At 43.5% G+C, this 21,901-nt stretch overlaps 1 protein-coding gene across 1 annotated transcript; it reads left to right on the top strand.

The window, feature by feature from the left end:
• Positions 1–193: 193 nt before the first annotated feature.
• On the top strand, positions 194–21,746 carry naaladl1 (N-acetylated alpha-linked acidic dipeptidase like 1). Its single transcript, XM_036936442.2, has 19 exons — positions 194–738; positions 1,018–1,190; positions 2,549–2,670; positions 4,463–4,582; positions 10,645–10,837; positions 11,279–11,372; positions 11,541–11,645; positions 11,739–11,824; positions 12,063–12,182; positions 13,583–13,668; positions 13,853–13,916; positions 14,681–14,748; positions 18,202–18,293; positions 18,486–18,579; positions 18,738–18,819; positions 19,078–19,251; positions 20,007–20,094; positions 20,210–20,302; positions 20,577–21,746. The coding sequence occupies exons 1-19, from the start codon at positions 542–544 to the stop codon at positions 20,752–20,754; spliced, it is 2,229 nt and encodes a 742-aa protein (XP_036792337.1). The 5' UTR covers positions 194–541; the 3' UTR covers positions 20,755–21,746.
• Positions 21,747–21,901: the final 155 nt, after the last annotated feature.

A 21,901-nucleotide genomic window follows, 5' to 3' on the forward strand; every position in this document is an offset into this window, starting at 1 on the left:
TCACATTGTAGGATTTTTTATGAATTTATTTGCAAATTATGGTGGAAAATAAGTATTTGGTCACCTACAAACAAGCAAGATTTCTGGCTCTCACAGACCTGTAACTTCTTCTTTAAGAGGCTCCTCTGTCCTCCACTCGTTAACGACCTGTTGGACAATGTGCAACAGTGAACAAGTGTATGTGTGTTTCAAAGTCCATCACCTCTGAAAAAAAGTAATCATTAAACTTTACAGTGGGAATTGGGGAGGGCTTTTAAGGGCTCATTATGCAGACAGTAAACCACAGATCCTGCTGAACATCCTATTTGCACACACCATTGTCTTTCACCCTCCGGAACTCTGAAATAGACTTCATCTGTGTTTCTGTGTTTAGGTGAAACTTCTGTATGTCAACAACCGTTACTTGGTTCTAGAGTGTTAGAGACCTGGTTCTAGAGTGTTAGAGACCTGGTTCTAGAGTGTTAGAGACCTGGTTCTAGAGTGTTAGAGACCTGGTTCTACTGTTCCAGAGTAGATCTCCAGGAAGAGGACCAGGAGGACCATGCTGAAGAAGGTGCTGCTGGGTAGTCTCGGAGCAGCTCTGGTGCTGACTGCAGGCATCCTGTTGGGGCACTTCGGCATCCAGAGGGGCTCCACCGCCCCTGACTGGGTAATGGACGTGACACAGGACGTAGACGAGGCTCTCATCCAGAAGTTTATCGCAGAGGTGGACAACATTGCGATACAGGAAAACCTCAGGTCAGATGCTGGATATCAATCAATCAATTGCTCAATCAGATCACACGCTGCTGGATACTGTACCAGTGTTTTTAGATATCCCTGTTTTCATCTCTAATCTTCCACATCTTTTTTTAATCTGTTGAAGCAGGTCAGGAACAATATGGGCTAGATTACACACACACACACACACACACACACACACACACACACACACACACACACACACACACACACGTCAAACGTCCTCAGAGAGCATCTCTCTCATGACCGTTCCCTCGTCCCCATGTGTCTCTCCAGGGAGCTGACTAAAGTGCCCCACATGGCGACCTCGCCAGGGGACGAGCAGACGGTTCAGTACATGTTAAAGAGGTGGCAGGACCCAGACACAGGTCTGGACCAGGCCTGGAGGGAGGAGTACAAGGTCTACCTGTCCTTCCCAGACCCCAACACCCCCAACAAGGTCACCGTGGGTGAGTCATGGGCTTAGGGTGCGTCCTAACTATAACCCTGGTCCCTGGCCCATATCATATAGTGCACTGCTTTTAGACCCAGCGAGGCCTCTATGTAAAAGTCACATGTTATACTTACTAATACTAGTAGTAGTTGTTCTTCTGCTTGGTGTTGTGTGGCATTAGGAGGTCAACCAGGCTTGGTGTTGTGTGGCATTAGGAGGTCAACCAGGCTTGGTGTTGTGTGGCATTAGGAGGTAAACCAGGCTTGGTGTTGTGTGGCATTAGGAGGTAAACCAGGCTTGGTGTTGTGTGGTATTAGGAGGTCAACCAGGCTTGGTGTTGTGTGGCATTAGGAGGTCAACCAGGCTTGGTGTTGTGTGGTATTAGGAGGTCAACCAGGCTTGGTGTTGTGTGGTATTAGGAGGTCAGCCAGGCTTGGTGTTGTGTGGCATTATGAGGTCAACCAGGCTTGGTGTTGTGTGGCATTAGGAGGTCAACCAGGCTTGGTGTTGTGTGGCATTAGGAGGTAAACCAGGCTTGGTGTTGTGTGGTATTAGGAGGTCAACCAGGCTTGGTGTTGTGTGGCATTAGGAGGTCAACCAGGCTTGGTGTTGTGTGGTATTAGGAGGTCAACCAGGCTTGGTGTTGTGTGGCATTAGGAGGTCAACCAGGTTTGGTGTTGTGTGGCATTAGGAGGTCAACCAGGCTTGGTGTTGTGTGGCATTAGGAGGTCAACCAGGCTTGGTGTTGTGTGGTATTAGGAGGTCAACCAGGCTTGGTGTTGTGTGGTATTAGGAGGTCAACCAGGCTTGGTGTTGTGTGGTATTAGGAGGTCAACCAGGCTTGGTGTTGTGTGGCATTAGGAGGTCAACCAGGCTTGGTGTTGTGTGGTATTAGGAGGTCAACCAGGCTTGGTGTTGTGTGGCATTAGGAGGTCAACCAGGTTTGGTGTTGTGTGGCATTAGGAGGTCAACCAGGCTTGGTGTTGTGTGGCATTAGGAGGTCAACCAGGCTTGGTGTTGTGTGGTATTAGGAGGTCAACCAGGCTTGGTGTTGTGTGGTATTAGGAGGTCAACCAGGCTTGGTGTTGTGTGTTATTAGGAGGTCAACCAGGCTTGGTGTTGTGTGGCATTAGGAGGTCAACCAGGCTTGGTGTTGTGTGCCATTAGGAGGTCAACCAGGCTTGGTGTTGTGTGGCATTAGGAGGTAAACCAGGCGTGGTGTTTTGTGGTATTAGGAGCTGAAGTACTCCATGTTACTCTGTGTATGTTTTATACTCCTTGTGAAATGTCTTTGGTTGTTATTATTGCTATGGATATGATTCTGCATCAAAATCAACATTTTCCTACTACTGTGTGTGTGTTCGTGTGTTGCAGTGAGCCCTTCTGATGCTGTCCTCTACACTGCCAGAGAGAAGGAGAAGGCATATAGTTCAGACCAGGAGGATCCTGAGGTGGTACAGCCCTATGCAGCCTACGCCCCCGCCGGACACCCAAAGGTAGGTCTTTACCCACCAACACACAGACAGGCAGACCAGGAGGATCCTGCGCCTATGCAGCAGACACCCAAAGGTAGGTCTTTACCCACCAACACACAGACAGACAGACCAGGAGGATCCTGAGCCTATGCAGCAGACACCCAAAATGTCAATTTCTTAAGCAGATCCAAGTACGGTCATGTTCTTTATGTTATCTTTTCCACAGTTTATCAATTAAATGACCTGTTCTGGGTGAAACAACTCACTGTAGGCTAGTTATTTAGAATGATACCGTCTCTGTGTTCAGACAATATGTGGACGGACAGGACGGATGGAAAGAAAAGGCGACTTTCATGATCTCTCTTTGTCCCCGAGGTTATTGGTTAACCAGTTTTATTTAGTTCATGTCATAAATGTCACCTCTCTGTGCCCCCCACTGGGGCACGTCAAGGCACGTCAAGGCACGTCAAGGCACGTCAAGGCACGACCTTTGAGGTTGTTAAATGCTTATTAAGATTTGAGAAAATCCGAGGTCAAAAGGGAAGATGGTTTATGATGTGTCTCATCAGATAACATTACCTTTTTCTTCATTGCGTTGTGGTGAATTGCCACATCTCTTAGTCAAAACTCTTAACTAGATGATCAAAAAGGCAGTTGTTTCAAAACTCTAAGCACATTTTCAATTGACTAAGTACAACACAAAATCGATACAGTCACTTTTTTCACCAAACTTCATGTTTAATCTTAGAAATACATGTTTCACATTGCAGGGAGCTGCAATGTTCATATAAAGTCATTTCCTTTCGCAGTGCTCACATTACTTTTGATATGCTTTCTTACTGCATACTTTTAAGATTATATTATGTGAGATACAGTTTTTTGTTTGTTTAGAGTACCAATGTTACTGTCCCCACGACAACAACAAAAATACTTAAATACATGTCATTTTGTCCTTCAAAATTCAATTGAAATACTGTATAATTCCATTCATTCCAATGGAGGATGGAGCCGGTGGCTTCAAAGTGTCTCCACGGCCATTATATGGCGTCGGCAATCCAGGGTTTATATGCATCATTGTTTCAATCACTTTGGTGCTATTTACTCAAGTGTGGCTTGATGGGAAACTAGTGCCTGCTAAACGTTATGTTTCCTTCATTTCATTTCATTTCATTTGATTACAGTACATCTATGTTGTAATTATACCTGAACAAAAAATGTGATGTTCAGTCAATTTTTAATAGGTAGTGCAAGTATATTGCCCGATGTGAAAAACAGTGGGATACACTGTAATCTACAGTACTGCACTGTACATTCAAAGGGCATTTTTGAAAACATGGTATCTCAAGTATTTTGCTATTGAATTAACTAGTTGCCATTATATTTCACAGTGACTTGACTTTTGGACCAATGGTTGTGTGGTGAAAGATGTCTCCAAACCAAATGAATGCACAATGAAAGGTTTTGACCGTTACAAGTCCTACCAGTTTGGAGTATTTGTACACAGAACATTCACTGCATACAGTACTTGTGAAATCCAAAGTGATAAAACTGTAACGATGACATAGAAAATAATAAAGCAATAACAGGCTATATGGTACGCTTGTGGTGTCCATCTCCTGGTATTGTCTACTGATACCAGACTGATATCAACTACAATCTACTGATCACTCGGATATCAGTTTAATATTTCCTACAGTCAATCGATATCAGTCTTAGTTTTAGATTGAGGTAGATTGTGGTTCAATGATTGTGTGTGTGTGTGTGTGTGTGTGTGTGTGTGTGTGTGTGTGTGTGTGTGTGTGTGTGTTGTCAGGGGAGACTGGTCTACGCCAATCAAGGGAAGCCCAGTGACTACTTCCTACTCAACCAGACCCTGAACCTGACAGGGACCGTCGCTATCACCAGATATGGAGGAGAGGGGAGAGCAGGGAAAGTGAGTCCAATTCATTGGCTGCAAATGCTATTACATGATTTTTTGTTTTTGGGATGACATTTGGTTGGTCATAATTCCATGCAAATATTCAGACTCCGAGGGTAAATATTCAGACTCCTAGGGTAAATATTCAGACTCCGAGGGTAAATATTCAGACTCCTAGGGTAAATATTCAGACTCCGAGGGTAAATATTCAGACTCAGAGGGTAAATATTCAGACTCCGAGGGTAAATATTCAGACTCCTAGGGTAAATATTCAGACTCCGAGGGTAAATATTCAGACTCCTAGGGTAAATATTCAGACTCCGAGGGTAAATATTCAGACTCCGAGGGTAAATATTCAGACTCCTAGGGTAAATATTCAGACTCATAGGGTAAATATTCAGACTCCAAGGGTAAATATTCAGACTCATAGGGTAAATATTCAGACTCCTAGGGTAAATATTCAGACTCCAAGGGTAAATATTCAGACTCATAGGGTAAATATTCAGACTCCGAGGGTAAATGTTCAGACTCCTAGGGTAAATATTCAGACTCATAGGGTAAATATTCAGACTCATAGGGTAAATATTCAGACTCATAGGGTAAATATTCAGACTCCGAGGGTAAATATTCAGACTCATAGGGTAAATATTCAGACTCATAGGGTAAATATTCAGACTCCTAGTGTAAATATTCAGACTCATAGGGTAAATATTCAGACTTCTATTGTAACTATGGTACTTTACATCACTTGTAGCCTACTGTAATTTGACACATATTTTTTTTGTTGAAAAAATGGTTCACATACAGTGCCTTCAGTAAGTATTCACAGCCTTTGACTTAATCCACATTTTGTTGTGTTACAGCCTGAATTTAAAATGTCTTTGGCCTACACACAATACCCAATCAAGTCAAAATGGAAATATATATATATATTTTATTTGTTCCAAATTAATTCAAAATGAAAAGCTGAAATGTCTTGAGTCAATAAGTATTCGACTGTAAGGGATCTCGTCCTCCTCTTCTGAGGAGGAGAAGCGAGAAGGATCGGAGGACCAAAACGCAGCGCGGTAAGTGTCCATAATGTTTATTTCAAAAAATAAACTGAACATTACGAAATACAAAACAAGAAACGTGAAATGAACGAAACAGTCCTGTGTGGCGACAAACACTGACACGGAAGACAAACACCCACAACCCAAAACTTTTTCCAATGCCTCGCAAAGAAGAGCACCGATTGGTAAACAACAGACATTGAATATTCCTTTGATCACGGTGAAGTTCTTAACTACACTTTGGATGGTGTATCAATACCCCCAGTCACAACAAAGATACAGGCATCCTTCCTAACTCAGTTGCCGGAGAGGAAGGAAACTGCTCAGGGATTTCACCGTGAGGCCAATGGTGACTTTAAAACAATTACAGAGTTTAATGGCTGTGAAAGGAGAAAACTGAGGATGGATCAACAACATTGTAGTTACTACAGAATACAAACCGAATTGACAGAGTGAAAATAAGTGAGCTTGTATAGAATACAAATATTACAAAACATGCATCCTATTTGCAATAAGGCCCTAAAGTAAAACTCCCAAAAATGTGCCAAAGAAATATATCACTGAGTACCACTCTTCATATGTTCAAGTATGGTGGTGGCTGCATCATGTTATGGGTATGCTTGTCATCGGCAAGGACTAGAGAGATTTTTAGGATAAAAATGATCAAGTAGAGCTAAGCACAGGCAAAATCTAGAGGAAAACATGGGTCAGCCTGCTTTCCAACAGACCATGGAAGACAAATTCACCTTTCAGCAGGACAATAACCCGAAACACAAGGCCAAATATACACTGGAGTTGCTTACCAAGACGACATTGAATGTTCCTAAGTAGCCTAGTTACAGTTTTGACTTAAATCGTCTTGAAAACCTAGGAAAAATTAGGAAAAATTCCTGTTTTTGGGATGACATTTGGTTGGTCATAATTCCATGCAAATATTCAGACTCCTAGGGTAAATATTCAGACTCCGAGGGTAAATATTCAGACTCCTAGGGTAAATATTCAGACTCCGAGGGTAAATATTCAGACTCAGAGGGTAAATATTCAGACTCCGAGGGTAAATATTCAGACTCCTAGGGTAAATATTCAGACTCCGAGGGTAAATATTCAGACTCCGAGGGTAAATATTCAGACTCCGAGGGTAAATATTCAGACTCCGAGGGTAAATATTCAGACTCCTAGGGTAAATATTCAGACTCCTAGGGTAAATATTCAGACTCCGAGGGTAAATATTCAGACTCCGAGGGTAAATATTCAGACTCATAGGGTAGATATTCAGACTCCTAGGGTAAATATTCAGACTCATAGGGTAAATATTCAGACTCTGAGGATAAATATTCAGACTCCTAGGGTAAATATTCAGACTCCGAGGGTAAATATTCAGACTCCGAGGGTAAATATTCAGACTCCGAGGGTAAATATTCAGACTCATAGGGTAAATATTCAGACTCCTAGGGTAAATATTCAGACTCCTAGGGTAAATATTCAGACTCATAGGGTAAATATTCAGACTCCTAGGGTAAATATTCAGACTCCTAGGGTAAATATTCAGACTCCTAGTGTAAATATTCAGACTCCTAGGGTAAATATTCAGACTCCAAGGGTAAATATTCAGACTCATAGGGTAAATATTCAGACTCCGAGGGTAAATATTCAGACTCCTAGGGTAAATATTCAGACTCCTAGGGTAAATATTCAGACTCCTAGTGTAAATATTCAGACTCCTAGGGTAAATATTCAGACTCCAAGGGTAAATATTCAGACTCATAGGGTAAATATTCAGACTCATAGGGTAAATATTCAGACTCATAGGGTAAATATTCAGACTCCAAGGGTAAATATTCAGACTCCTAGTGTAAATATTCAGACTCCTAGGGTAAATATTCAGACTCCAAGGGTAAATATTCAGACTCATAGGGTAAATATTCAGACTCATAGGGTAAATATTCAGACTCATAGGGTAAATATTCAGACTCCAAGGGTAAATATTCAGACTCATAGGGTAAATATTCAGACTCATAGGGTAAATATTCAGACTCATAGGGTAAATATTCAGACTCCAAGGGTAAATATTCAGACTCATAGGGTAAATATTCAGACTCATAGGGTAAATATTCAGACTCATAGGGTAAATATTCAGACTCCAAGGGTAAATATTCAGACTCATAGGGTAAATATTCAGACTCCAAGGGTAAATATTCAGACTCCTAGTGTAAATATTCAGACTCCTAGGGTAAATATTCAGACTCCGAGGGTAAATATTCAGACTCCGAGGGTAAATATTCAGACTCCTAGGGTAAATATTCAGACTCATAGGGTAAATATTCAGACTCCAAGGGTAAATATTCAGACTCATAGGGTAAATATTCAGACTCCTAGGGTAAATATTCAGACTCCAAGGGTAAATATTCAGACTCATAGGGTAAATATTCAGACTCCGAGGGTAAATATTCAGACTCCTAGGGTAAATATTCAGACTCATAGGGTAAATATTCAGACTCATAGGGTAAATATTCAGACTCATAGGGTAAATATTCAGACTCCGAGGGTAAATATTCAGACTCATAGGGTAAATATTCAGACTCATAGGGTAAATATTCAGACTCCTAGTGTAAATATTCAGACTCATAGGGTAAATATTCAGACTTCTATTGTAACTATGGTACTTTACATCACTTGTAGCCTACTGTAATTTGACACATATTTTTTTTGTTGAAAAAATGGTTCACATACAGTGCCTTCAGTAAGTATTCACAGCCTTTGACTTAATCCACATTTTGTTGTGTTACAGCCTGAATTTAAAATGTCTTTGGCCTACACACAATACCCAATCAAGTCAAAATGGAAATATATATATATATTTTATTTGTTCCAAATTAATTCAAAATGAAAAGCTGAAATGTCTTGAGTCAATAAGTATTCGACTGTAAGGGATCTCGTCCTCCTCTTCTGAGGAGGAGAAGCGAGAAGGATCGGAGGACCAAAACGCAGCGCGGTAAGTGTCCATAATGTTTATTTCAAAAAATAAACTGAACATTACGAAATACAAAACAAGAAACGTGAAATGAACGAAACAGTCCTGTGTGGCGACAAACACTGACACGGAAGACAAACACCCACAACCCAAAACTTTTTCCAATGCCTCGCAAAGAAGAGCACCGATTGGTAAACAACAGACATTGAATATTCCTTTGATCACGGTGAAGTTCTTAACTACACTTTGGATGGTGTATCAATACCCCCAGTCACAACAAAGATACAGGCGTCCTTCCTAACTCAGTTGCCGGAGAGGAAGGAAACTGCTCAGGGATTTCACCGTGAGGCCAATGGTGACTTTAAAACAATTACAGAGTTTAATGGCTGTGAAAGGAGAAAACTGAGGATGGATCAACAACATTGTAGTTACTACAGAATACAAACCGAATTGACAGAGTGAAAATAAGTGAGCTTGTATAGAATACAAATATTACAAAACATGCATCCTATTTGCAATAAGGCCCTAAAGTAAAACTCCCAAAAAATGTGCCAAAGAAATATATCACTGAGTACCACTCTTCATATGTTCAAGTATGGTGGTGGCTGCATCATGTTATGGGTATGCTTGTCATCGGCAAGGACTAGAGAGATTTTTAGGATAAAAATGATCAAGTAGAGCTAAGCACAGGCAAAATCTAGAGGAAAACATGGGTCAGCCTGCTTTCCAACAGACCATGGAAGACAAATTCACCTTTCAGCAGGACAATAACCCGAAACACAAGGCCAAATATACACTGGAGTTGCTTACCAAGACGACATTGAATGTTCCTAAGTAGCCTAGTTACAGTTTTGACTTAAATCGTCTTGAAAACCTATGGCAAGAATTGAAAATGGCTGTCTAGCAATGATCAACAACCAACTTGACAGAGCTTGAAGAATTTTTTAAATAATAATGTACAAATATTGTACAATCCAGGTGTGGAACACTTTTAGAGAGACTTACCCAGAAACACTCACAGCTGTAATCGCTGCCAAAGGTGATTCTAACATGTATTGACTAAGGGGTTTGAATAATTATTTAATCAAGATATTATATTATTAGTGTTTTATTTTCATTTTATTATTGTTTTTTTTTTTTTTTACAAATGTTAGAATTTTTCTTCCCCTTTGACATTACAGAGTATTTTGTTTAGATCGTTGACACAAAAAAGAAGACAATTTCATCCATTTGAATCTCACTTTGTAACACAACAACACGTGGAAAAAGTCAAGGGATGTGAATCCTTTCTGAAGGTACATACGAGTCTAAAAGAAGGAAGAATTTTCAAAGTATTGGAACTAGGCATGCCTCCAAAACGGTCACCAAAATAAGACTGGTTCTGTGAAGGTTCCCAGAAAATGTATCTGGTCGTGGCAAATGTCCTTAAAACACAAAAACTGTCCAGTCGTGGTGATGATTATGGAAGGTTTGTATTAACCATTAAAACAAAACAGACAGAATGTGTTCTGGGAACGAACACCAGGTGAGTGTTTTTTGCACCCCAAAATAAACATTGTAGAATAATTCGCACAACTCAACAGTTATTTTTTTGGGGGGGAACATATATTTTGTGATGTTCCCACCATTCCCACAACCTAATGAAGCATTCTGGGAACCTTTTAAATAACAGATTAAATGTGTTATAGGAACATTACTGCAACATCAGGCAAATGTTTTATACAAACATGTTCTGTAGTGGTTGTTACAGGTGTTGTGCACAACATTTGAGTGAAATGTTCCAAGGATATTTAATCTAAAACATTTTTGATGAATACATACATTTTTAAGCAAAAACATTCTAGGAATGTTTTGGGGCTGTTATCATCCTAAGGTTAGATAATACTCTAACTAGAACATAATAGGAATTTTTGTTAATGTTCTGGGAATGTTCCTGGTTTGCTGGGTGGTAGTGCACTAAAACTAGTGCACTATATTGGGAAAAGGGTACCATTTCAGATACAGCCCATGACTAACATGACCACTTTGACTGTCATGTCGTGCCTCTCCTCCAGGCCATCAATGCAGCTCCGTATGGTGTGATCGGGGTGCTGGTCTACACCGACCCGTGGGACATCAACGATGGCAAGATGTCCGACAACAACGAGACGTACCCCTATTCCTGGTACATGCCCCCCTCAGGGGTGGAGAGGGGCTCCTTCAACACCCACTATGGAGACATGCTGACACCCTACCTGGCCGCTAAAGGTACCCATGATGCATTATGATGTGGTGGTAAATAATTCACTTGTTATAAGAAGGTAGGACCTATAACCCTCAAAATGAGATATCATCATCTCAAAATGATCTTGACTAAGTAACAGCATTTTAAATCAGTTACCACACATTTCAGTCTATTTCAAGAGATACTCTATCAGCTAAACTTCCTGTTAAATTACCTTTTGACCTTTGACATTATAGTGACAGTTGGAATCGAACGGTAATAAACACCTAACTATATAGTTGCAAAATTGTCTAGATTGAACTAAAACAGGTTACAATTTGACTGCTGTAGAGGCTACAAAAATCAGCCATCTTTGACCGTATTCACGTGTATGTGATCGTCGTCGTAAGTACATTGATCATCTTAGTCACTCAGACTCTCCACAGACTTTTCACAGTTCCCACTTCTGACATTTCCATCTGTAGATGACACATACAGAATACCAGAAAAGAATATCACCGGGATCCCGCCAATCCCGACTCAACCAATCGGGTTTGAGGATGCCTACGCCTTGATCTGGTGAGTGGGGTTTACCATTGGTCCATTGTGACGTCATTAACTTTTGTGGAGAGCCGATTGGTTGACCAATGGCTCATGGGGAGCAGAGTATTTGGTGTCCAAGAAGGGTCCGCCCAATGTGATTGGTTCTGAATCCTGTTTGCCGTATTTGATTGGTCATCTCTGCAGTGAGCTGGGAGGAGAGCCCGCCCCATCCGAATGGCAGGGAGCATTCAACTGCACGTATAATTTTGGCGGACCAGGATTCAAACCAACATCCAACTTCAACAACAGGTGGGATTTTGGTAAATCTCTATAAAAGTACGACAATATCAAGTTTAGCTGAATGTTTGCTAAAAAAAACAAACATGTGTGTCTCTGTTCCAGCGATGTAAAACTGGACATCTATAACCGTGAGGAGCTGAAGAATTCTGCCAATGTGATGGGGGTGATTCGCGGCAGTGTTGAGCCAGGTGAGAAGGATTCAGCTCTAGCTACCGAACCACACTTAGGCCATGGGGAAGAAGTTACCTCAAGAGTCAAGCCAATTGAGTCAAGCATTATGACGACATATGCATTTGTGCATCATACAGGCAAAACAGTTCATATACAAAAACACAGACGGCGAAGAATCATACACACACATTTTAAAGCAGACCAGCGTCAAAACCAAAGTTTTTCTCTAATCTAATTCAAGTCTTTGTCCCATAGACAGGTATGTGATCTACGGTAACCACAGAGACAGCTGGGTCCACGGGGCCATCGACCCCAGCAGTGGAACCTCCGTGATGCTGGAGGTGACCCGGGTGCTGGGACGGATGGTCAAGCAGGGTGAGCATCACAGTTAGACCTGGGTTAGGGGGTTAGACCTGGGTTAGGGGGTTAGAACTGGGTTATGGAGTTAGACCTGGGTTAGACCTGGGTTAGGGAGTTAGACCTGGGTTAGGGGGTTAGACCTGGGTTAGGGGGTTAGACCTGGGTTAGGGAGTTAGACCTGGGTTAGGGAGTTAGACCTGGGTTAAGGAGTTAGACCTGGGTTAGGGAGTTAGACCTGGGTTAGGGAGTTAGACCTGGGTTAGGGAGTTAGACCTGGGTTAAGGAGTTAGACCTGGGTTAGGGAGTTAGACCTGGGTTAGGGAGTTAGACCTGGGTTAAGGAGTTAGACCTGGGTTAGGGAGTTAGACCTGGGTTAGGGAGTTAGACCTGGGTTAGGGAGTTAGACCTGGGTTAAGGAGTTAGACCTGGGTTATGGAGTTAGACCTGGGTTAGGGAGTTAGACCTGGGTTAGGGAGTTAGACCTGGGTTAGGGAGTTAGACCTGGGTTAGGGAGTTAGACCTGGGTTAGGGAGTTAGACCTGGGTTAGGGAGTTAGACCTGGGTTAAGGAGTTAGACCTGGGTTAGGGAGTTAGACCTGGGTTAGGGAGTTAGACCTGGGTTAGGGAGTTAGACCTGGGTTAGGGAGTTAGACCTGGGTTAGGGAGTTAGACCTGGGTTATGGAGTTAGACCTGGGTTAGGGAGTTAGACCTGGGTTAAGGAGTTAGACCTGGGTTAGGGAGTTAGACCTGGGTTAGGGAGTTAGACCTGGGTTAAGGAGTTAGACCTGGGTTATGGAGTTAGACCTGGGTTAGGGAGTTAGACCTGGGTTAGGGAGTTAGACCTGGGTTAGGGAGTTAGACCTGGGTTAGGGAGTTAGACCTGGGTTAGGGAGTTAGACCTGGGTTAGGGAGTTAGACCTGGGTTAGACCTGGGTTAGGGAGTTAGACCTGGGTTAGGGAGTTAGACCTGGGTTAGACCTGGGTTAGGGAGTTAGACCTGGGTTAGGGAGTTAGACCTGGGTTAGACCTGGGTTAGGGAGTTAGACCTGGGTTAGGGAGTTAGACCTGGGTTAAGGAGTTAGACCTGGGTTAAGGAGTTAGACCTGGGTTAGGGAGTTAGACCTGGGTTAGGGAGTTAGACCTGGGTTAGGGAGTTAGACCTGGGTTAGACCTGGGTTAGGGAGTTAGACCTGGGTTAGGGAGTTAGACCTGGGTTAGACCTGGGTTAGGGAGTTAGACCTGGGTTAGGGAGTTAGACCTGGGTTAGGGAGGTGAGGTGCTTTTATTTAACTTGGTTCAGTTAGATAAAGAAGCTGAAGAAAAAAATAGGAACTACTGTAGGATAACAAAATGATACCCAGTCATTGTTGTTGGGAGCAGTAAACAGTGAACAACATTACCGCCCGTCTGTCAGGGAAATGGAGGCCACGGAGGTCCATCATCTTTGGGAGCTGGGGAGCCGAGGAGTTCGGTCTGATTGGATCCACAGAGTACACCGAGGTGAACAATCGAAATCAATCAAATGATATTTATAAAATCCCTGTTTACATCATCTGTTGTCACAAGGTGTTTCACAGTAACCCGACAGCAACACAGGGTCAAGGAAAGGATTCCCTAGAAGGAAGAGATCCACATTTATGGTGTTTCTGATAGAGATAAGTTAACGCGACGTTCTCCTCCCCAGGAGTATTACAGCAAGCTGAGTGAACGTTCTGTCGCCTATATCAACGTGGACATAGCTGTATTCGGTAAGAGTGATTTATTTTACACCTTTAATTAACTAGGCAAGTCAGTTAAGAACAAATTCTTATTTACAATGACAGCCTATGAACAGTGGGTTAACTGTCTTGTTCAGGGGGAAGAACAACACATTTTTACCTCGTCGGCTCGGGGATTCAGTCTTGCAACCTTTCGGTTACTAGTCTAACGCTCTAACCACTAGGCTTCCTGCCGCCCCAGTTATGACAGAGGTAGCGTGTTAAACTGATGGTGTTTTTACTCCAACAATCAAGGCCCCTATCCACACAAGCATCTCAGGGGAGGAGTGCTGATCTAGGATCTGCAATATTATTCATTATGATGTAAAAAGGTAAAGCTGATCCTATTCTGAGATGCTTTGTGGATACAGGCCCAGGGCAACTGTTTACAGTACACATAGTTATCAGTTAAATAAGTACTGGTTTCTTGGACACAAGCCAAGTCCCGGACTTTATAAAGCACATTTAAACGGAGAATCTGTGTCTAGGAAACTAGGAATCTGTGTCTAGGAAACTAGGAATCTATGTCTAGGAAACTAGGAATCTGTGTCTAGGAAACTAGGAATCTGTGTCTAGGAAACTAGGAATCTGTGTCTAGGAAACTAGGAATCTGTGTCTAGGAAACTAGGAATCTGTGTCTAGGAAACTTGGAATCTGTGTCTAGGAAACTAGGAATCTGTGTCTAGGAAACATTCTCTGTGTGTAGTGGAAGCATTGTGTTTGAACCTGACCTCCAGTATCCCTTGTCATCCCAGCTAACGCTACTCTAAGGGCATCGGGGTCCCCCTCTGCTCAGAGTGTTATCCTCAAGGCCTCCAAACAGGTGAGGCCTCTAATTCTCTTCTCAATGCCGTCTGCAGTAAAAAATGGTTTTAAAAAAAAACCCTCCCATTGTTGTATGCTCAAATAAACTTCATAGAAAAATGTTGCAAAAAACAAAAAGAAGTATGAGCGTACGACAGTGTGTGGGTATGAGCGTACAACAGTGTGTGGGTATGAGCGTACAACAGTGTGTGGGTATGAGCGTACAACAGTGTGTGGGTATGAGCGTACAACAGTGTGTGGGTATGAGCGTACAACAGTGTGTGGGTATGAGCGTACAACAGTGTGTGGGTATGAGCGTACAACAGTGTGTGGGTATGAGCGTACAACAGTGTGTGGGTATGACCGTACAACAGTGTGTGGGTATGAGCGTACAACAGTGTGTGGGTATGAGCGTACAACAGTGTGTGGGTAGGAGCGTACAACAGTGTGTGGGTATGAGCGTACAACAGTGTGTGGGTATGAGCGTACAACAGTGTGTGGGTATGAGCGTACGACAGTGTGTGGGTATGAGCGTACAACAGTGTGTGGGTATGAGCGTACAACAGTGTGTGGGTATGAGCGTACAACAGTGTGTGGGTATGAGCGTACGACAGTGTGTGGGTATGAGCGTACAACGGTGTGTGGGTAGGAGCGTACAACAGTGTGTGGGTATGAGCGTACAACAGTGTGTGGGTATGAGCGTACAACAGTGTGTGGGTATGAGCGTACGACAGTGTGTGGGTATGAGCGTACAACAGTGTGTGGGTATGAGCGTACGACAGTGTGTGGGTATGAGCGTACAACGGTGTGTGGGTATGAGCGTACAACAGTGTGTGGGTATGAGCGTACGACAGTGTGTGGGTATGAGCGTACAACAGTGTGTGGGTATGAGCGTACGACAGTGTGTGGGTATGAGCGTACAACAGTGTGTGGGTATGAGCGTACAACAGTGTGTGGGTATGAGCGTACAACAGTGTGTGGGTATGAGCGTACAACAGTGTGTCGGTATGAGCGTACGACAGTGTGTGGGTATGAGCGTACGACAGTGTGTGGGTATGAGCGTACAACAGTGTGTGGGTATGAGCGTACGACAGTGTGTGGGTATGAGCGTACAACAGTGTGTGGGTATGAGCGTACAACAGTGTGTGGGTATGAGCGTACAACAGTGTGTGGGTATGAGCGTACGACAGTGTGTGGGTATGAGCGTACGACAGTGTGTGGGTATGAGCGTACAACAGTGTGTGGGTATGAGCGTACAACAGTGTGTGGGTATGAGCGTACGACAGTGTGTGGGTATGAGCGTACGACAGTGTGTGGGTATGAGCGTACGACAGTGTGTGGGTAGGAGCGTACAACAGTGTGTGGGTATGAGCGTACAACAGTGTGTGGGTATGAGCGTACAACAGTGTGTGGGTATGAGCGTACAACAGTGTGTGGGTATGAGCGTACAACAGTGTGTGGGTATGAGCGTACAACAGTGTGTGGGTATGAGCGTACAACAGTGTGTGGGTATGAGCGTACAACAGTGTGTGGGTATGACCGTACAACAGTGTGTGGGTATGAGCGTACAACAGTGTGTGGGTATGAGCGTACAACAGTGTGTGGGTATGAGCGTACAACAGTGTGTGGGTATGAGCGTACAACAGTGTGTGGGTATGAGCGTACAACAGTGTGTGGGTATGAGCGTACGACAGTGTGTGGGTATGAGCGTACAACAGTGTGTGGGTATGAGCGTACAACAGTGTGTGGGTATGAGCGTACAACAGTGTGTGGGTATGAGCGTACGACAGTGTGTGGGTATGAGCGTACAACGGTGTGTGGGTATGAGCGTACGACAGTGTGTGGGTATGAGCGTACAACGGTGTGTGGGTAGGAGCGTACAACAGTGTGTGGGTATGAGCGTACAACAGTGTGTGGGTATGAGCGTACAACAGTGTGTGGGTATGAGCGTACGACAGTGTGTGGGTATGAGCGTACAACAGTGTGTGGGTATGAGCGTACGACAGTGTGTGGGTATGAGCGTACAACGGTGTGTGGGTATGAGCGTACAACAGTGTGTGGGTATGAGCGTACGACAGTGTGTGGGTATGAGCGTACAACAGTGTGTGGGTATGAGCGTACAACAGTGTGTGGGTATGAGCGTACAACAGTGTGTGGGTATGAGCGTACAACAGTGTGTGGGTATGAGCGTACAACAGTGTGTGGGTATGAGCGTACAACAGTGTGTCGGTATGAGCGTACGACAGTGTGTGGGTATGAGCGTACGACAGTGTGTGGGTATGAGCGTACAACAGTGTGTGGGTATGAGCGTACGACAGTGTGTGGGTATGAGCGTACAACACTGTGTGGGTATGAGCGTACAACAGTGTGTGGGTATGAGCGTACAACAGTGTGTGGGTATGAGCGTACGACAGTGTGTGGGTATGAGCGTACGACAGTGTGTGGGTATGAGCGTACAACAGTGTGTGGGTATGAGCGTACAACAGTGTGTGGGTATGAGCGTACGACAGTGTGTGGGTATGAGCGTACGACAGTGTGTGGGTATGAGCGTACGACAGTGTGTGGGTAGGAGCGTACAACAGTGTGTGGGTATGAGCGTACAACAGTGTGTGGGTATGAGCGTACAACAGTGTGTGGGTATGAGCGTACAACAGTGTGTGGGTATGAGCGTACAACAGTGTGTGGGTATGAGCGTACAACAGTGTGTGGGTATGAGCGTACAACAGTGTGTGGGTATGAGCGTACAACAGTGTGTGGGTATGAGCGTACAACAGTGTGTGGGTATGAGCGTACAACAGTGTGTGGGTATGAGCGTACAACAGTGTGTGGGTATGAGCGTACAACAGTGTGTGGGTATGAGCGTACAACAGTGTGTGGGTATGAGCGTACAACAGTGTGTGGGTATGAGCGTACAACAGTGTGTGGGTATGAGCGTACAACAGTGTGTGGGTAGGAGCGTACAACAGTGTGTGGGTATGAGCGTACAACAGTGTGTGGGTATGAGCGTACAACAGTGTGTGGGTAGGAGCGTACAACAGTGTGTGGGTATGAGCGTACAACAGTGTGTGGGTAGGAGCGTACAACAGTGTGTGGGTATGAGCGTACAACAGTGTGTGGGTATGAGCGTACAACAGTGTGTGGGTATGAGCGTACAACAGTGTGTGGGTAGGAGCGTACAACAGTGTGTGGGTATGAGCGTACAACAGTGTGTGGGTATGAGCGTACAACAGTGTGTGGGTAGGAGCGTACAACAGTGTGTGGGTATGAGCGTACAACAGTGTGTGGGTATGAGCGTACAACAGTGTGTGGTTATTTCGACTCCTTTCATCGTTTGTCAAACCAACAATGGATGATTACATATTTGACTCTTACCGTGGTGCCAAAACATTTGACCATTTATCAATCTATCTATCTTCATTTTTTCCCAAAAAAGAAGCCATCACTATAATAGTGTTTGATTGCTTTTCTACAGGTGAAGACACCTGGATCAGACTCGTCATCCGTCTACGACAACTGGATTCGCTACTTCAACCGCACTAGCCCCGCCTACGGAGTCATCCCCAAGTGAATAGCCTACTTTCTCTTTTCATGAAACAGTAGAGTCATGTGACGAGACCTAGAGGACTATTTAAGAAATGATTAAGATGTCAGTGAAATGATTTTAGGGATTTTAATTGGCTCTTCAGTTAATTGGCAGTCATAGCAGAGATTTGATTGGTTGATGATTTGTTTTTTTGTTGTTGTTTTTGATTATAGTGTGGGTTTTCTGACTGGGGCAGGAAGTGATTACGCCGCCTTCATCCACTTCCTAGGTATCACCTCCATGGATATCTCCTACACCTACGACAGAGTAAGACATGACACACACACACACACACACACACACACACACACACACACACACACACACACACACACACACACACAATGAGAGTCATTTCACTGTCTTAACAAATGATCAGTTAGTCCTTTAAGTCACATCCCATGATCCATGCTGTTTTCATGCAGACCAAAACCAGAGCCAGAATCTACCCAGCGTATCACACGGCATACGACACCTTCGACTATGCCTCCAAGTTCATCGACCCAGGTGAGCAGGGAGATATGGGCCAGGTGGCTACAGGGGGAACATAAAGACAAACACACTGCTGTTGGCCTTATGAGTTCAATATCTCTCTCTCTTTATGTATATACTGTATGTCTCTCCATTGTCTTTCTTCTTGGTCTCTCTATCCCTTTCCTGTCAATATCTTTACCCTGACATCACCTCTCTTTACTGAATATCTCTCTCTTTCTCTCTCCCTCTCCCTCTCCCTCTCCCTCTCCCTTCTCCCCTTCTTCTCCTAAGGGTTCACCAGTCACCAGACGGTTGCCAGGACGGCAGGGAACGTCCTGATGCGATTGGCTGATAGTCTTCTGTTGCCGTTCAACTGCAGTGACTATGCAGAGACTCTGGAAGGATACCTCAGTAAAGCCATGGAGCTGTACACTGATGGACTGGCAGCACATATGATCTCTATAGGTGGGTCACAGTCACTAGCACACACACACACACACACACACACACACACACACACACAGAGGGATGGGGGGACAGCGAAAGGGGTAGGGGTGAAAAGGTGGATGGAGGGATAGAGAGGTGATGGAAGGGTAGAGGGGTGGATGGATAGATGGAGACAGTAGGTGATGCTATGTTTGTGTCTAAACATGTCAGTAACCCCCGGTAGCCTCTAGCTGCTGTAACAGAGCGGTTTCTGATAACGTGGCTTTATCTTTTGAACGGTTTACGCGACAAAATACTTATGACCCCGTTACTGAACGATAAGACTCAGGAACGCGTAGTGTATGTGTCATCTGTTTCCTTCTATAATGCCCACAAGCCTCATTAGAACAGAGTGGACAAGACCAGGCAGCCAATCAGACTGGGGGAAAAGATAATCAGTGATAATGACGATGTTTCTTTCTGACACATATCAGTCACTTCAACCCATACTTCCTTCAGGTTGAAGTACTGTCAGACTGATTTGTAATAGACTGTCATGGCCTCAATTAAAAAAGTAAATGTTGTCCGTTGATTAGATTACATTTTTGTTTTTACATGGTGGAGTCGCAATTATTTTGTATATATCAAGATGAGGTCGTGGACCAAAAAAGTTTAAAAAACCTCTGGTTTAAGTTGTTTAGACAAAACAGACACACAATCTCAGGGACCAGTCAGCAATATTCTACGGTTGAGAAACACTGTTCTAGAATATCCTGTCCCTGCTCCTATTTCAGAGCCATTACAGACTGCTGTGAGGAATTTCCGTTCTGCAGCCGCCAGACTGGACCAGCTGATCAGAGATTCAGACTTGGCCAACGAGACGTGAGTGGTAGCTCTTTGCACGCACACACACACACTCACTCACTCACTCACTCACTCACTCACTCACTCACTCACTCACTAAACCATTCTAAACCAGTGCTTTGTCCATATTAAGGCCCCTGAAGGTGCGTAGAATCAATGACCAACTGATGCTCCTGGATAGGGCTTTCCTGGACCCTGTGGCGTTCCCTGATCGATATGGATACAGGTTGGGAAACTATGTTACGATCTATCCCCTAGATGAGAATCCACTTTTTACCATCTAGGATATTTGATGATCGATATGGATTCAGGTTGGGAAACTATGTCCTATCCCCTAGATGAGCATCCGCTGTTTACCATCTATCATATTTGATGTTTTGTGCACCTTTCATGAAAATCTTCATTGAATGCTTAGGCCACTCCCCCTCTCTTCCCTCCTCTGACCATCTAACATGACTCACCATACCTTATTTCTATCTGTCTCTCTCTCGCTCTTCCAGGCATGTGATCTGGGCCTCCAGTAAGGCTGGACAGGCTACCTTCCCAGGACTGGCTGATGCGTATACCAGAGCTGCGTCGACTGGACTGGACAACGACTGGAAAGAAGCACACCGTCAGCTGTCCATCCTGATCCAGGCCATACAGGGAGCCGCTCACACACTGGGAGACACCATTTAGCGAGAACATAGAGATACTGATATATGTTATGATATTCAGTTTACATATATAATAATAAAGTTTTAATTATATTTCTGTGAAGAGACTGTCTCATGGAATGTCATCCTATGTGCAGTTGAATTAGAAAATAACTTTCTTATGATGGTAAGGTCAGCCATTTTGGTCAGGGATTTGGTCAACCATGGTTTAGCAGTGCTGTGATAAGATTTTGTGTAAAATAATGAACTTGAAGAATTTATCTTCCCTGTATGTTTGTTAGCTAGCTAGCCAGACAGTTTTAGAGGAATGATTCCATTAATTGTTCAAATTAACTGCCAATATTCCAACATTCCATTCAAACAATGCAGCCAATCCACAGCCAGACACTGGCTGACATCATGATAGGACTTAGATAAGTTGTAAATGCAACAAGTACTGATATTGTATCATGTAATAGCACTCACAGCTTTCCAAGAAAACGAAAAAATTTGACATTTATGGTCTGTTTACATATATTTTAGAGGCTATCTTTTGACAAAATGTGTATAAAACCCGTATAAACTGTATTTTTAAATATATAACAATATTTTAGGTTGACAATTATATTACACCATTTCTGGTCAAATGCCTTACTTTTATTTTCATGCATAAGTAAAATCAGAATTATACTTAGACAGCCATTCGTTCCAATAAGACGGGTTTGGATTTCTCCCTGACGAATATGGCTTCCATTTTTACTCCATTCTGGAACCTTGAGGGTTTATCACATATACTCCACCTCTAGTAATTTTATAGGATCTCTGTGGTCAGCACCAGATTGCTGTAACATAATGATGTGGTTAGCTGATATGTCAAATGTCTATCCAGGCGTTGTAAGATCTGGAATGCGTCAGCAACGGGGTTGAGCAGATTGCAGATTTTGCCTAGGGAGACTAATGACTGTCAAATAAAATACATTTAAAAAAGCTCTGTTTACATATATATTTACTATTTAATAAACAACTAAATAACAATCATTGGCTTATATGGCTTAATAGTGTGTGCGTTCTTTTATTTTTTAAATCTCGGCTATATAGTCTATGTTATTTTAAATAGACTACCAAGTATTTTCTATCACGAGCGGTCAGGGGCTTGAGCGCGTTCTCTCATGGTTTCCATGACAGCATCA

The sequence above is a fragment of the Oncorhynchus mykiss genome, chromosome 11 (assembly GCF_057628025.1).
Source record: "Oncorhynchus mykiss isolate SJ-2025 chromosome 11, ASM5762802v1, whole genome shotgun sequence".
NCBI classification, from domain to species: Eukaryota; Metazoa; Chordata; class Actinopteri; order Salmoniformes; family Salmonidae; genus Oncorhynchus; species Oncorhynchus mykiss.